Raw genomic sequence first — 14,977 nt, 5'->3', positions numbered from 1 at the left:
GGTCAAAACTATTTTCATAATAACAATAAGATGTTATTTTCCTTTTTTCTCTCATTTTCTCGTGATTATGGTAGAATTTACCAGAGCTACATGAGATCACAACAGATTGAATGAAAGAGTTGTAAAATGAGAATCTAGTTGTCTTCTATTAAATCAGTCATTTTATTATTTTTTTGAATATATAGTAATTTTTTATTAAAAGATGTTATTTAGATTAACTTATAATGGGTTTATTATTGTAAACTGAAATGTACTAATAAAGATTTCAAACATTTTTCAGTTTTAATTTTTAATATGATAAGTATTGATAGATATAACTCACAGAAAGAATAGTTCTTTGGGTTCCTCAGTAATTTTTAAGAGTTTAAGAGACTAAAATGTTTGAAATCTGTTGCTTTAATAGTTTCTTATATGCACCAAGGTGGCTCTGATGAAAATATTAAATGCTCATTTCCAAATGTTATACTCCTCCATCAAATCATTCTGTCCAGAAGCATCATAAACCAGTTTCAGTTGTTTTATTTTTTTTGTTGTTTTGATATTTTCTGAGAAATTAGCTCATCTATAGGAAGAACTAGCACTGCCTCAGCAGTTGTATATTGTTATATCCTAAGAAGTAGCCTTCTTGTCTGTCTTACTCACCAAGTCAACCAATCAACCAACTAGCAAGTGTCTACTGAATGAACTTCCACGTACAAGGCCCTTGTTAGCTGCCGCATCATTTATCAATTTATTGCTCAGTGCTCCACATTTATTATCCTTTATTACCTGTTTTTGAAAATGGAGTTTGACCTTTAAAGCATTTCTTCTTTGTAGCTAGCACAGAGTTAAGCTTTGTCTGTAGAGGGCAATGGAAGGACATTTTAGAAGGAAGTGTCTTATGATTTTTCTGTGCTCCCATTTTTGTTTCTTCTTGCTGGTACTGCATAGCTGCCAGCGGCCCACTGGCATGCCCAGTGCATGCAGTCACTCAGTGAGCTCACAGCCTTAGCCCTGGCCTGGTCAACACCTCTCTGTGGCCCTTCCAACGTAAACACAGCTCACGCTAGTTCTGTTGCTGATTTTGCTATACAAGGAGTGTTGCCTTGTAAAAACGGTATGAGGATGGTGTCTGACCTACTCTATCTTCACAAGGCGGAAGAAGAATCAATATCAACAGCCCAAGGCTGATTCCTATGAGGCAGAAGTCAGACATGCCTCTTTCTCCACTATCTTTATCTATTCTGACACCATCCGTCCCTCCCATGGCACTCTCTACTTCTTTGCTGGGTTCGATAATTTATTGCAATGGCCACACAGAACTCACAGACCATACTCACGATAATGGGGTTTATTAGGGAAGTAACTAGATTATAATGCAGATTCAGGAATGCTCAGGATACAGTTCTTCCATCAGGACTGCCTCTTTTTAGCTGTGTTCACAGGTACAACTCTTTCTGGCCCTAGGCCTCTGCACTGCTCAGGCAAGTGTTACAAAGCTCTTTTACCCCCTGCCAGTAAGTACCCACAGACACCCTCCTCCTCCATTAAGCCTTGACCCAAAGGCACTCAGCTTTCTTGCTCTGTGGGCCCAAAACCCCACTGCTCAGCCTCTTGAATTCTCTCCTGCTGCCGTTTCTCTGCCACCTCTGCCACCACTTCTCACCATCTTCAGGGTTCCAGCTCACCGTCTGTCTCCTAGGTCCAGGAGTTTCTCAGTGTAGGGATCCTTGTGTCCAAAAACATGCTGGCTCTTATTCCTTGGTGGTGGTGAGATCCTCTCTTTGCTTTGGGATTTGCCCTCTTTTAAGGAAAAACTGAGCTGTCCCCTTGGTGGGCCACAATTGCTTTATTTGCACACCCCCACCCAGTCACTCCAGAGGGAGCTACAAGACCATGGCTAGAACGGTCACATAAAAGCTATCCACCACATAGCATTCCTGTTTGCCCAGCAACTGTGGAGCAATTCTGTCCTGAGTGCCCTAGTGAACTTCTCCACTACGTAGTAGGCTGCACCTACATCTTCTCCAAGGAAGTCTGATACTAGCAACTGTCTTCCCTTTCCACATTCCTTCCCTTAAAGTCGTTGTTGTTATTAGTTCCATTTGAGACACTTCTGACTGATAGCGACCCCATGTGTGCAGAGTAGAGCTGCTCCATAGGGTTTTCAGGGCTGTGACCTTTTGGAAGTAGATCACCGGACTTGTCTTCTGAGGCGTTTCTGGGTGGGTTTGAACTGCCAACCTTTCAGCTAGTACTTGAGTGTTTAACTGTTTGCGCTACCCAGGGACTCTTTAAATTACACGTTCCCTGTTAAATTTATCATGTGATTTCTGTCTTCTATTTGGACCCTGAATGAATCAGGTGCTTTCTAAGAGGGTGTATTACTCTTGTGAGAGAGATAAAAGATCCCCGTATAAATTACCTAAAAGTTGTACAAAACAGTGTATAATCAGAAGCCAGAATCAGAAATCAGAAACTATTTAATGGGGGCTTCAAGGCAGGGGAAGTCCAACATGGGCCGGGGTAGCTGAAGAAGAACAATAGGTAAGAACTGGATAGGTGGTGAGCTTTGGGTTGGCTTTCTTGTAAAGGAGTGAGCTGGTTCTGGAGAAGAAAACTGGCATAGTGTGTGGAGAAAGTAGTGAGGGGCCTGTCATGTTGGAGAAGATGGTTTGTGAAGAGAAACTGTGGAAGTAAAGTGACAAAAGTACCTGGGAGGACAAGATCATAAAAGATTGTAAATAGTAAATAAGGAAGTTTTTTTTTTTTTTTAATTTTAGTTTATAAGGTACTCTTAATGGATTTTGAATAAGAACTGACTTTAAAACTATTGCCATAGTATACTAACACAACGAATTTGGGTTTTTTTTTTTTTAGTATACTAACGGATATATACGAGGGAGTTTTAGAATGCGGTATGGAGACCCATTTACATTCATTATATTCTTTGCGGTTAATCCTATTTTCTATGCTAATACTTTATTCCTAGAAGTATGGCTTAAAGATAAAAAAATTCCATTAATACATAAAATAATCCATAGGGCATTATTTATTCATCTAGTTGTTACACTGTGATGTTTATGAATATTAGACTTGGATTTTTTTGGCCATTCTTTTAAATAAAAACATCTATTTAGTCTAAGTAGTCTCTGGCCCCCTCTGTCTCTTTTAATGAATTGAGATAGGGAGTATCTGATTTGTGTATTGTGTTTTTTGAATGCCAAGATTTTGTTAACCTGAAGGATGCGAATAGGGTTTATATTAAAAGGCAAGAAGCCTGTCTGAATTTGCTAAGTATTTATCATTAGTCATTTGATGTTCCTCACGTCAGATAGTTATTCATGTAGTCTCTCTCTTTTTTAAAAAAAGTATAAATCTAATGCATGTGCATTGTTGGACATTTAAAAAATGTACATCATCAAAAATAAGAAATAGAAGTTGATTAGAGTCCTCTCCACAGATAACACACTGTTAACATTTTGCTAGATTTTGTTTTTTTCCCCCAGGCATATGTGTATGTTTATGTGTGTTTATATATGAACACACACACATTTACACAAGAGTATTTTTGTAATTATATTTATTTTATGTAAATATGTATTTTTCATAAATGGACAATTATTTTACAACTTGCTTATATTATTTGACATATTGTGACTATCTTTTATTGAATGTTTTTTATAATTTCATTCTTAATAGCCAAATAATAGCTCATTAAACTGATTTACCATGAAAAAAAAATTTTTGTTTTTCTTTATTATTGGATGGAAACCCTGGTGGCATAGTGGTTAAGTGCTACGGCTGCTAACCAAAGGGTCAGCAGTTCGAATCCTCCAGGTGCTCCTTGGAAACTCTGTGGGGCGGTTCTCCTCTGTCCTATAGGGTCGCTATGAGTCGGAATCGACTCGACGACACTGGGTTTGGTGTTTGGTTTTTTATTATTAGATAGTTATAATACTTGCATTTTTCTCTATTTTAAATGGTGCTGTGATGAGATGACCACCTTTTTAGCTATATCTTTGTGCATGTGCATGTTTATCTAGGATACCTTCCTTGATTTAAGATTGCCAGAGTGGAGGATATGCATCCCTTTAAGGTTTTTTTTTTTTTTTTTGTATTATTATTGCCAAATTGTTCTCCAGAAACGTTACACTTTTTTTTTAATTTATAATACATATATGTATTTTCTCAATCTTGAATTATGTATTTGGGCACTCCATTGCTTAAGAGACTAAAGAATGTTTATAAGGTCACAGTAAAAATGTCACTTTACTTAAAAGTTGGTGTCTGGTATGGGTGTGAACACAGATACGTGTATTTCATCGTTAAGCCTTAAGAAGAGACAGCTAAATCACAACTAAATAGTGTTAAGCTTTTCTTAGAAATCTGAGGGATTGTTAGAGTCAGAACATTGGTAAATGATCTTAAATTATAACATAAAGAATGAGGGAAGTATATATTAGGAATTGCCTGACATTTAAGAGTTGGTAGTTACTCTGGGAGAGTGTAGAAGTAATTTTTAGAAGCTGATAAGAATAGCATAGTGTTCTCTGTGTTTGGGGTGATGGAGGTGGAATCTAGTGTCAGACAGCTACCTCCATGGGGCCTCCTGGGGAAACTGCCACTATATCAAGTCAGTAAGCAGAAGGATTTAGGTGACTTTTTGGTGTGAGTGCTTGCTGCTTCTTCCACTTCTTTTTTTTTTTTTTTTCGTTCCTGGAACTGTGCAATAAATGGGCATTATCCCATGATCAGAAAAATGTAGCAATAGTCAGACTGCATTGAAAGAAGGCATTTAGCAGAAACATTCTATAGAAATGACTTATCAGCACTGATTTTCTTTGTTACTAATATGCATTGAATGCACATGAAATGTTGAAATAGTTTAGACAAGCTTGTATCTTGTGACCTTTGTCTTTCTAATGGAAACCCTGGTAGGCATATTGGTTAGGTGCTACAGCTGCTAACCAAAAGGTTGGCAGTTAGAATCCACCAGGCACTCCTTGGAACCTCTGTGGGGCAGCTCTACTCTGTCCTATAGGGTTGCCATAAGTCAAAATTGACTAGACTGCAATGGGTTTAATGGGTCTTCTAATGACCAAATCGGTAAGGTCTACAAATTAATATACTTTGCTAATCCTATTTTTTTAATAATTATTGTAGCTTTAAAGCTCAACTGGTAGAAAATTGCTAGATGGTCTTAATGGTAAATATCATACTGTATAATGAAAATGTGAGACAGTGAATGTTTAATGGAAGAAAATAATTGTTTAAAAGCCCGTAAGTTATTTCAAGATAAGTACTTTAAAATGGACACTCAGAAGCCAAAATTGTTATAGGTTTGTAAAGATAATTCAGATGCATTACTGACATAATGTGTCATTAAAAAAAAAAAAAAAACACTATAATAGCAGTAGAGAAATAGGTGACAGTGTTGTAAGGAATCTAAATAACTTGTCCAAGATCTCTGGCCTGGGACTGGTTCAAAACACTAATTGGTCTGCTATGGCAGAGTGAATGTGATATAAACATTTCACCAGGTCAGCTCTGGATTTCAGAATGGGAGTAAATCCAAGAATAGAAACATTCTGCTTCTATAATTTGACTTGGGATCCAGGATATCCGTTTTTTTTTTTAAAGACAATTACCAAAATGTACATGGACAATTTATTCTATTTAAATACAGTATGTTAGAATCAGAGAAAAGAAAACAAGAATTCTACCTTATAGGAGAAGATGAGAACTAGGAAAAAAATGAAGTGATCAATCATAGAAGTAACTATCATTATTGGGTGTTTGTTCTGTTCCTGGCCTGTGCTAAAGTGTTATCATGAAATTTTCACCAAAACTCTGAACCAGAGGATACCACTGAATATGAGTTTATCAGACACTGCTGACATAGTGGTTAAGAGCTATGGCTGCTAACCAAAAGGTCAGCAGTTCAAATCCACCAGGCGCTCCTTGGAAACCCTATGGGGCAATCCTACTCTGTTCTTTAGTGTTGCTATGAGTCGGAATCGACTCGATGGCAATGGGTTTTATATAGTTGAATTCCTCTCATCTGTCACAATTTGAACATGTTGTTGGGAGTTAATTGAACTAGTTTGACTACTTGTCAATGAGTGTTTAGTGGTCAGTGATAGTACAGAAGTCTGATTAATTTCACAAGTTGGTCAGGGAAGACTGGCTAAAAGAGGGTGAAGCGTATTAGCGTTTGTTCTGTGACATTACACCTAACACATTTTGGCTAGAATTATATTCAAGAAAAACATTTTGCAATAACATTTGGGTTCTACCTTGAGTATCACAAATAGGTATATTTACGTTTTTTCCGGAATGTGTCATTGTTAAAATCCATGGTAACATGAGAAAAACTGATTGTTTTTCTGGAGTGGACCCTAGACTAGTATCAGGAGCTTGAAATTCAAGTCCCATTTTTGTACTTACACTACATGATCTTTGCCTGTAATGCAAAGACTGTGTGAGTGCTATGAGGGTGGGAATCTTTATGTCCTGGGAGTAGTCCTGTGTCTCACCATGACAGATAACCTATGAATATTTATTAAATCGAAGGGTGTGGAGTAAATTAGTGATTTTCAAGCCAGGTTCTCTGGAGCCCTAGAAGAGTGTAGAGAATATTGCAGAATCTGAGCCAATAGCAATGATGCTTAGCTGACAGCTTAGTGTTCTGGTCAGGCTCCAAGTGAGTGAATCTACAATGTGCCAGATTCTCAACTCCAGAAATTTTACATTTTAAATCTCATTCCTCACACCAGTGCTGCAAGGATAAGTATTCTTATTCTCTTTTTATGAGAATGAGAAAACTGAGGTTCAGAGTAGTTAGAACATTGTATAGGATCACACAGCTTATATAAATGATGATTTTGGTATTTGAAATCAGAAGCGATTTGAGTGTTTGTATCTTAGCTGTATCATGGGTAAGCAAAAGGAATGATGCATTTTTTCATAAGTTAAATCAATAATGATTGCTTTTGTTTGTTTTATGTTAAAATATGTTTGCTTAGTAAGACTACACATTTTTAGAGTGGGACATGGATTTAAATGGAGCTCTACTGACTTATTCTCTGACTTTGGATACATCACTAACATTCCTGTGCTTCAATTTCCTAACTTGTAAAAGAGGGATAAAAACAGGTTCTTGTGGAAACTGAATGAGTGAATACATGTTATGTACTTTGAACAATGTCTGTTACTTAGTAAGTATTCAATATAACTATTTACTTGAGAGAGATCTATGGCTCTACTCTAGAAGACATAGTCTTTTTGAGTTAAATTTAATCTTTAGAATGGATTGGTATCATTTTTGTTACTCTATTATGTTCTTCCTTTTGCTTATATGTCTATTTAGCTTTATAATATATTATGTCATTTCAGGTTCCTATATGATAGTGGACTCTTCAGATCATGACCCAGGAGAAAAAGCCAGACTTCAGCTGCCTACAATGAAGGAGAATGACACACACTGCATCGATTTCAGTTACCTGTTATATAGCCAGAAAGGGCTGAATCCTGGCACTTTGAACATATTAGTTAGGGTGAATAAAGGACCTCTTGCCAATCCAATTTGGAATGTGACTGGCTTCACGGGTAGAGATTGGCTTCGGGCTGAGCTAGCAGTGAGCACCTTTTGGCCCAATGAATACCAGGTAAACATCTGTGCTTTTTGGTTTATGCTTTGATGTCATTGGATCTGATTTTACGTGTAGTATTTAGAGTTAAATATTCACCAGTTAGGAATGAGAGAGACATTGTCTCTCTAGCCCTCCTCCAACCCCTTTCTTAAGAAAGTGTTTGAATATTTTGTCACCAAACTTTCAAAGCAGAGAAAAAGATCTCTACATATAGAAAAAAAAAAAAAAAAAGGAGGCTTAGGTCCAAATGCTATTGGTTGTTTGGCAAAAAGCTGTTTATTCACAAGCATATTTCTATGGCTCTGTTCTAGAAGAAATAGTCTTTTTGAGTTGAGTGTAATATTCAGACAGTATTGATTTATTGACTTCTTGAACCTAATATTTGGAAAATTAACATGAAATAGTCTTTCATGAAAATTTTATTTTAAGGGGCATTTTGAATAATTATATTTTTGCCAAATAAAATGGAATATGAAAGTAAGTAAAGAAAAAATTATTATGTCTAGGGTGGTAATACAGCAGTCTGATTAATCCCATAAATTGGTCATGTGTATTAGTGTTTACTGTCTTCATACTACACCTACTGTAACACTGGACCTAAGAAAAGCGGTTCACAATGTCTTTGGATTTTTCTCCCCAGATATGCTAATCTAATTATGATTAAACCAGACAATGAATAATGTCAATACTTTCTGTTTTTTTGAGTGAGTTTATATGGGTTAGCCAAAAAAAAAAAAAAAAAAAAATGGAATCCATTTACCAGTGTGAAGAGTTGGTCAATAACCCTTATAAAAGTTCAGTATCTGGAAGTAGGAAGTTGTCATTTTTAAAGCTCATTTTTGCATTTGACCTTGAGATTTAAACTTTTAAAATAATAACTTATTTGTAGCTTATTAGAGAGCCTAATGAGAATGCATTTATGTAACCTTATGTTTTTTTGTGGTCAGCAAGTAGTTTATAAGCTAATAACAGTTCCATTTCTGCTTTTTAAAAATGAACTGTTTCTTCAAGTTAGGCTTCTCTTTATTCCTGAGAACAAAACCAAGAATACATAGAAAAAAACAATGTATTGTTTTAATTGCTTTGTCTCGTGTTGATTTTTCTATTTTATCATAAGCCTCTTACTTCTTAGGCATGGTTCCAAAAGGCACGGTTCTTGGATTATGTGTCTGTTGAGATTTTAATGGATTTTCGTAAGGTATTAAGTTGATTCTATTATTCCTAAACGGAAGTGTGTTTCTCTTCAGCCTGGGAGAGCCATCTGCTTTTTACGAGCCTGCAGCTTTGGAAGAGATGTGTATGTGGTAGGTGGGTGGGTGGGGGTGTGGAACTAGTGCTAAAGTGATGGCAGCTACATCAGTGGCCTCATCTCTGACAATCAGTAGGTTGATGACTGTCATCACTGGGTCACCCTCACAATGCATTGTCATTATACTGACTTGGTGAGAATCTGTCATCAGAGCTTAACATAATACTGAAAAGAAATAGCTCTGATTCAGCAGGATAAAACTGTCAAAGAACTTAGTCTTCATAAAACAAAATAAAGCCTCCAAAAATAATAGTCTAGCAAAATCATTAGAATTGCAGGTTCAAGAGTCGGATTTCCTGCATTCAACTCTTTTATTTTCTTACCTGAGTTCATTATTTTTTATGGAATCAAACCATTAATTTTACCTTAAAAACAACAACAGAAACAAAAAATAAGAGTAGATTTTGATAAGTCCAAAAAATAATGTATGTATGCTATCATATTTTTCTTCTTTTCTAACTAATAAGTGGCATAAATATTTTTTCTCTGAGTTTTTGTAATGTCTATCTTTGAGTCATTGATGTTAATTAATAACATGCTGTTAATAACATGAAGACATCTCGCCAGATTTCTGCACAGATTTTTTCCTTACAGCACAGATTTCTGCAACATTAGCTTTAATGCTGAGTTTCACTACCCAAAACTGGATGAATACTTCTTTTGTTCAGTCTCATTTTGTATGACGAAGCTCACTAGTTTATGTGTGCCTCCAGTGCATTTAAGCAAGCAGGGCAGAAAGTATCTGTGCAAGTTTCAACCTGGCCAGTGATAAATTTTTGGAGATCGATTGTCAGAACCTATGGACAAATGTCTCTTTGTTGTGGATTAAAATTTGGCCCATAAGTTGTTTCTTAAGCAATTATTTTCCCTCTACATCTTTTTCCTGAACCTGCAAAATTTAACAATCAATGGAAGCAAATAACAGAGTATTTTTTATTCATGTGCTTAGTGCTCAGTAAATTACTTGATTGATGTTTTCATCGACTCAGTCATTTAGATACCTAGTTGTACTTGTACATCAATTATTAGAAACAACCAGTATAACATAAAATATATTTACATAGCACTTTTGCTGTTAGGAAATAGCACGAAAAACTTTTGACTAATGCAGAATTTTTATGGATTTTTAAATTAAAACAGCCATTGTAATGTGCCAACATCAGAAGCTATTATTCATTTTCCTTCTTAAAGGAACTAGTGCATGTTATCGTCTTTGTCTCAGACTCTACATTAGTAGAGTTATGATATACGTAGAAATGATTCTCCTTGGTTCCACAGTTTTCTCATCTTCTCTTCTACAGGAAATTTACACCCTCCTCAAAACTTCTACATTAATATTTTGTTTTTGTCTAATTTTCTTGTTCCTTTTTCTTATGCTGTATTTCTAAGCACGATTCCTATCTTTTCTTTTAGGGAGGTGATTTCATCTGCTTGAGGTTTTCTGGCCACCCCTCTAGCCCATCTCCTTCTCATCCAAAAATTACAATGACAGTAAAAAGCAATCGAAAGGAAAATAGTCCCAGAGTGCTACTGCCTTTAATTAGCTTAGGGTAATCTTTGTATAGCAATCATGCTCCTGAAAGCGGGGATGGAGTGAAACCTCTCTGACCAAGCTAGTTTTTCTCTTTTCCATCTTTGTGGGGATCTAAAATTCTGACACAGACATAGGATATCTTTGGTATGATTTGCCCTTCCCAAGTATCCCATCAGCCCAGATGCTTAAACAGTGTGTAACCACATGGTTAACTGTTGTGGTCATTCAGTCATTTATGCTTTGGGCTAGTTGATAAAGAAGAGATACCAGTTTTAACCCCCAAAAGTTTCATATCTAATAAGAAAAGGGAAAACATAATATACATGAAATGATGAAATAAAGGTAAAAATGCTCCTTCAAATAACGAATGTTGGTTTTGGCAGATCAAGGAGGCCGAATGGATTCTGGGGCCAGTCTGCCTGGGTTGTGTCTTAGCTCTGCTATTTATCCACTGTACAGTCTTGGACAGATTCCTTAACCTCTTTGTAGTTTCCTTGACTATAATATGTTGATCAAAATAGTACCTATTTTAATTGGGTTATTGTGAGTATTAAATGAATTAATATATGTAAAGTGTTTAGAAAGTGTCTAACACATAACATGTGTTCACCAAAACATTAGATTAACATTATCATAGGTAAATAAAACATCTATAAACTCTATTATGTGCTAGCCTGTGAAGTTCTAAGTTTCTGAGTCTAAAAAGATCAGGAAAATAAAACGAAACAAAAACCCAAGGAAACTTTTTTTCTCTCTTCTTTTCCCTTCCCTTCTCTTGTGGCTAATGACCCCTTCTCTTAGGTATGCATTTTCCTATAGCACAAGATTTTGATGACTTGAATTAGAAGAAGAAAAATACATATCACAGCATAGTTTTTTTTTTTCGACATGGATAAATGAAGCCATGTATAGTTGGAGCACAAACTAGCTCTACTGGCAAGAGAATAGCTGTTGGACCTGAGTGTGGCTGCTTTTTTGAGGACTTTGTTCTTTGTCTAGTTTATCACTTGATAGTGATGGCGAGAATTGTGGTGGCTAATGACAGAGCAGGTGAGGTTTGCTCAGAGGTGTTTAGGTTTGATAGCTGTATACTTTGGGCTATAAATTATCTTTGTTATTGAATGTTCTGCAAGAAAAGTAGTTTAATGTTTGCCTATTTGGAGCCTTCTAGTCCCTAAGCACTTTTTCCCTTAGCACTTTTTCCCTTAGAAAAGTTTGCTTTTAACATAATATATTTTTATTCAGGTTTTCTTGAGAGTACGATGATATTCTCATGGAACAGTAGAATGGATTATATTCAAATTTTAATGGATTGTTTAGAAAGGGAAAAGCTTTTAATTCTCAACGTAATAGATCACCAGTGAGAAAAATCCAGGCTTTGGATCGTCATAGAAGGTGTATGTGAGGAACATACTTTAGGGATGGATTAGGGGGCACTCTACACTTTGATTTCCTCTCAATTCATGTTGTTATTATTTAACAACTCAGATATTGGCCCTCTGTATATGCCTAGGTTTCCATATTAATTATAGTACTTTTTAATTTAATATCCTTAATAAATATTTTTATTTGTTCTGTATTCTTTAATTAGTATTCTTTATTGGGAGTAAATAAATGTGCTTATTATTATTCACGTAATGCTAGGATGCATATTAAATCATAAAAATATATGTATGTATGTGTGTGTGTATACACACATACACAAACACACCCATAAATAAAATTCACATATTTCTATTTCTAATTCTCCTGTATTTCTTTTCAAATGGATTACCAGGAATTATTGTCACATAATCCTATTATAATTCAGGAGTACTGTGACAGTCATTTGGAAACCCTGGTGGCATAGTGGTTAAGTGCTACAGCTGCTAACCAAAAGATCAGCAGTTCGAATTCACCAGGTACTCCTTGGAAACTCGATGGGTCAGTTCTACTCTGTACTATAGGGTTGCTATGAGTCCGAATCGACTAGATGGCAATGTTTTTATTTTTTTTTAATGACAGTGATAACTTTTAATTGAAAGAGGTATGGCTTGTAAAAGTTTCATGTTTTCCTGTTTTTTTTTTTATACATAGTTTCTTCCCCAGCTCTATTGCCCACCCTAAGTTTGATCTTCTCTCACTACTTTAGAAAGCTACCAAGCAATTCTTAACTTAACATTACTACCTTACATTACTACCTAATAACCAAGTAATTGTTGACCAGGATACCTCTCATATTGTATGTTTACTTTTTCTTTTATGGACACATTCCTGTACTTTGTGACCCCTGATATTAAAAAGAGGAAGAATTTCACCTCCAGTGAAATCAAGTGTACTACTTTTTATGACATAATTTAATACAGGAAATAGGCTTTAGGAAAACATAGACAAATAGTTTTCATGTCCCTTAAACCATAAAACCTCAAATATCCCATAAATTTTTGATTTGATAGCTTTCAAAGTATCTGTCAGCTTTTTGTCAAGTGTTGGTTTTTATTCAAAACATGGTAGAGTTTTTTGATAGGTAACTTAGAAGTTGGTAGTCTCTGTGTTTTAGTGAAGAGAAACTTAATTGCTCTAAGTACCAGTGTCAGAGGTCAGTTTTGAGATTCCATTGTGGGAATTTGGTTTCTATTCTTGTGTAAGGATAGGACCATTCCATATTTATACAGAGATGAGTGTTAGACTTGATTTACACAGTGACAAACTTATTCTTTTTTTTTTGGTGTTTTATTTTTTATTGTACTTTAGATGAAGGTTTACAAACTAGCTTCTCATTAAGCAGTTAGTACACATATTGTTTTATGACATTGGTTAACAACCCCACGACATGTCAGCATTCTCTCTTCTCAACCTTGGGTTCCTTATTGCCAGCTTTTCTGTCCCCTCCTGCCTTCTAGTCCTTGCCCCTGGACCGGCGTACCCCTTTAGCCTTGTTTTGTTTTATGGACATGTCTAATCTTTGGCTGAAGGGTGAATCTCAGGAGTGACTTCATCACTGAGCTAAAAGACTGTCTGGGGGCCATACTGTCAGGGTTAGGTAACTTTTATTTATTTATTTTTAATTGTGCTTTAAGTGAAAGTTTACAAATCAGGTCAGCCTCTCATACAAAAATTTACATACACCTTGCCATACACTCGTAATTACTCTCCCTCCAATGAGACAGCATAGTTCTTCCCTCCACTCTCTCTCATTGTGTCCATTCAGGTAGCTTCTGGCCCCCTCTACCCTCTCACCCCCACCCCGACAGGAGATGCCAACATAGTCTCATGTGTCCGCTTGATCCAAGAAGCTCGTTCTTCACCAGTATCATTTTCCATTTTTTATTCCAGTCCATTCCCTGTCTGAAGAGTTAGCTTTGGGAACAGTTCCTGTCTTGGGCTAACAGAAGGTCTGGGGAACATGGCCTCCGGGGTCCCTTCAGTCCCAGTCTGACCATTAAGTCAGGTCTTTTTATGAGAATTTGGGGTCTGCATTTTTATCCCACTGCTCTCCTGCTCCCTCAGGGTTTCTCTGTTGAGTTCCCTGTCAGGGCAGTCATTGATTGTGGCCGGGCACCATCTAGCTCTTCTGGTCTCAGGTTGCTGTAGTCTCTGGTTTATTTGGTCCTTTCTGTCTCTGAGACTCATAATTACCTTGTGTCTTTGGTGCTCTTCATTCTTCCTTGCTCCAGGTGGGTTGAGACCAATCGATGCATCTTAGTTGGCTGCTTGCTAGCGGTTAAGACCCCAGACACCACTCTCCAAAGTGGGATGCTGAATGGACAAACTTATTCTTAAGATTATCCTTCTCTCTGATCAAACACCTGGTCAGGTGATTGGCTGAGATTCCGGAAATGTTTCATATAGAGTACGAAAGAATAATTAAAAAAAAAAAAAAAAGGAAAGAAAATAACCTTGTTGTTTAGAAAAAAATACACAGGTAATGCTGCATGACTGCCTTGACCACAAAATAATTCAGGTGTGGCCCGTCTAAAATACCTAATTTTATATAAATTGTCTTATTAGACTTGCCATGATGAAAACTGCAAATTGTGAAAAAAATTAACCAAATAAATTTTGACCCGTTGGTTTTTATTTTTTAGTAGTTCATACTTCAACTTTGTTTTAGCATAGTTTATGGACACCTGTTAGTTCTGACAATAATTATTCTTCTTCAAGACTGGTCCAACTCATGAATATATATAGAATGGCAGATTGGATGTATTCTAGCCATATTTTAGCTGACAATTTTATACTTTATATATATGAAGGACATTATTCTGCTTTTACCACATTTAGAAGAAGAGTTAGTTCAGTTTATTCTTTGCTTCTAAGGATCAGTTGGTGGGTTCGAACTGCCAACTCTTCGGTTAGCAGTCTGAGCACTTAACCACTGCACCCCCAGCACCCTATTTTTTCAGGTTTTTGTCAAATTCTAGGACTTCTGTCAAGAATTAGATGAACAGCTAGATTTGTTATTCTTAGGGCTGGGGGAAATTATGCCGAAATGCAAATGATAAAGCACCCATTGCTTAA

The 14,977-nt window shown here is 36.2% G+C and overlaps 1 protein-coding gene across 5 annotated transcripts in view; it reads left to right on the top strand.

Annotated features, from left to right (window-relative positions):
* Positions 1-14,977, top strand: part of PTPRK (protein tyrosine phosphatase receptor type K) — a 694,658-nt gene that overhangs the window by 241,782 nt on the left and 437,899 nt on the right. For all 5 annotated transcript variants that reach the window (XM_049901316.1, XM_049901385.1, XM_049901556.1 and 2 more), the window contains exon 3: positions 7,378-7,649. In XM_049901316.1, coding sequence (XP_049757273.1) covers positions 7,378-7,649 — 272 coding nt within the window. The remainder of the gene's footprint in view (positions 1-7,377; positions 7,650-14,977) is intronic.

The sequence above is a fragment of the Elephas maximus genome, chromosome 1, assembly GCF_024166365.1.
Source record: "Elephas maximus indicus isolate mEleMax1 chromosome 1, mEleMax1 primary haplotype, whole genome shotgun sequence".
Classification (NCBI taxonomy): domain Eukaryota; kingdom Metazoa; phylum Chordata; class Mammalia; order Proboscidea; family Elephantidae; genus Elephas; species Elephas maximus.
The sequence above is the reverse complement of the archived record's forward strand: the minus strand, read 5'-3'. Positions and strand labels throughout refer to the sequence as shown.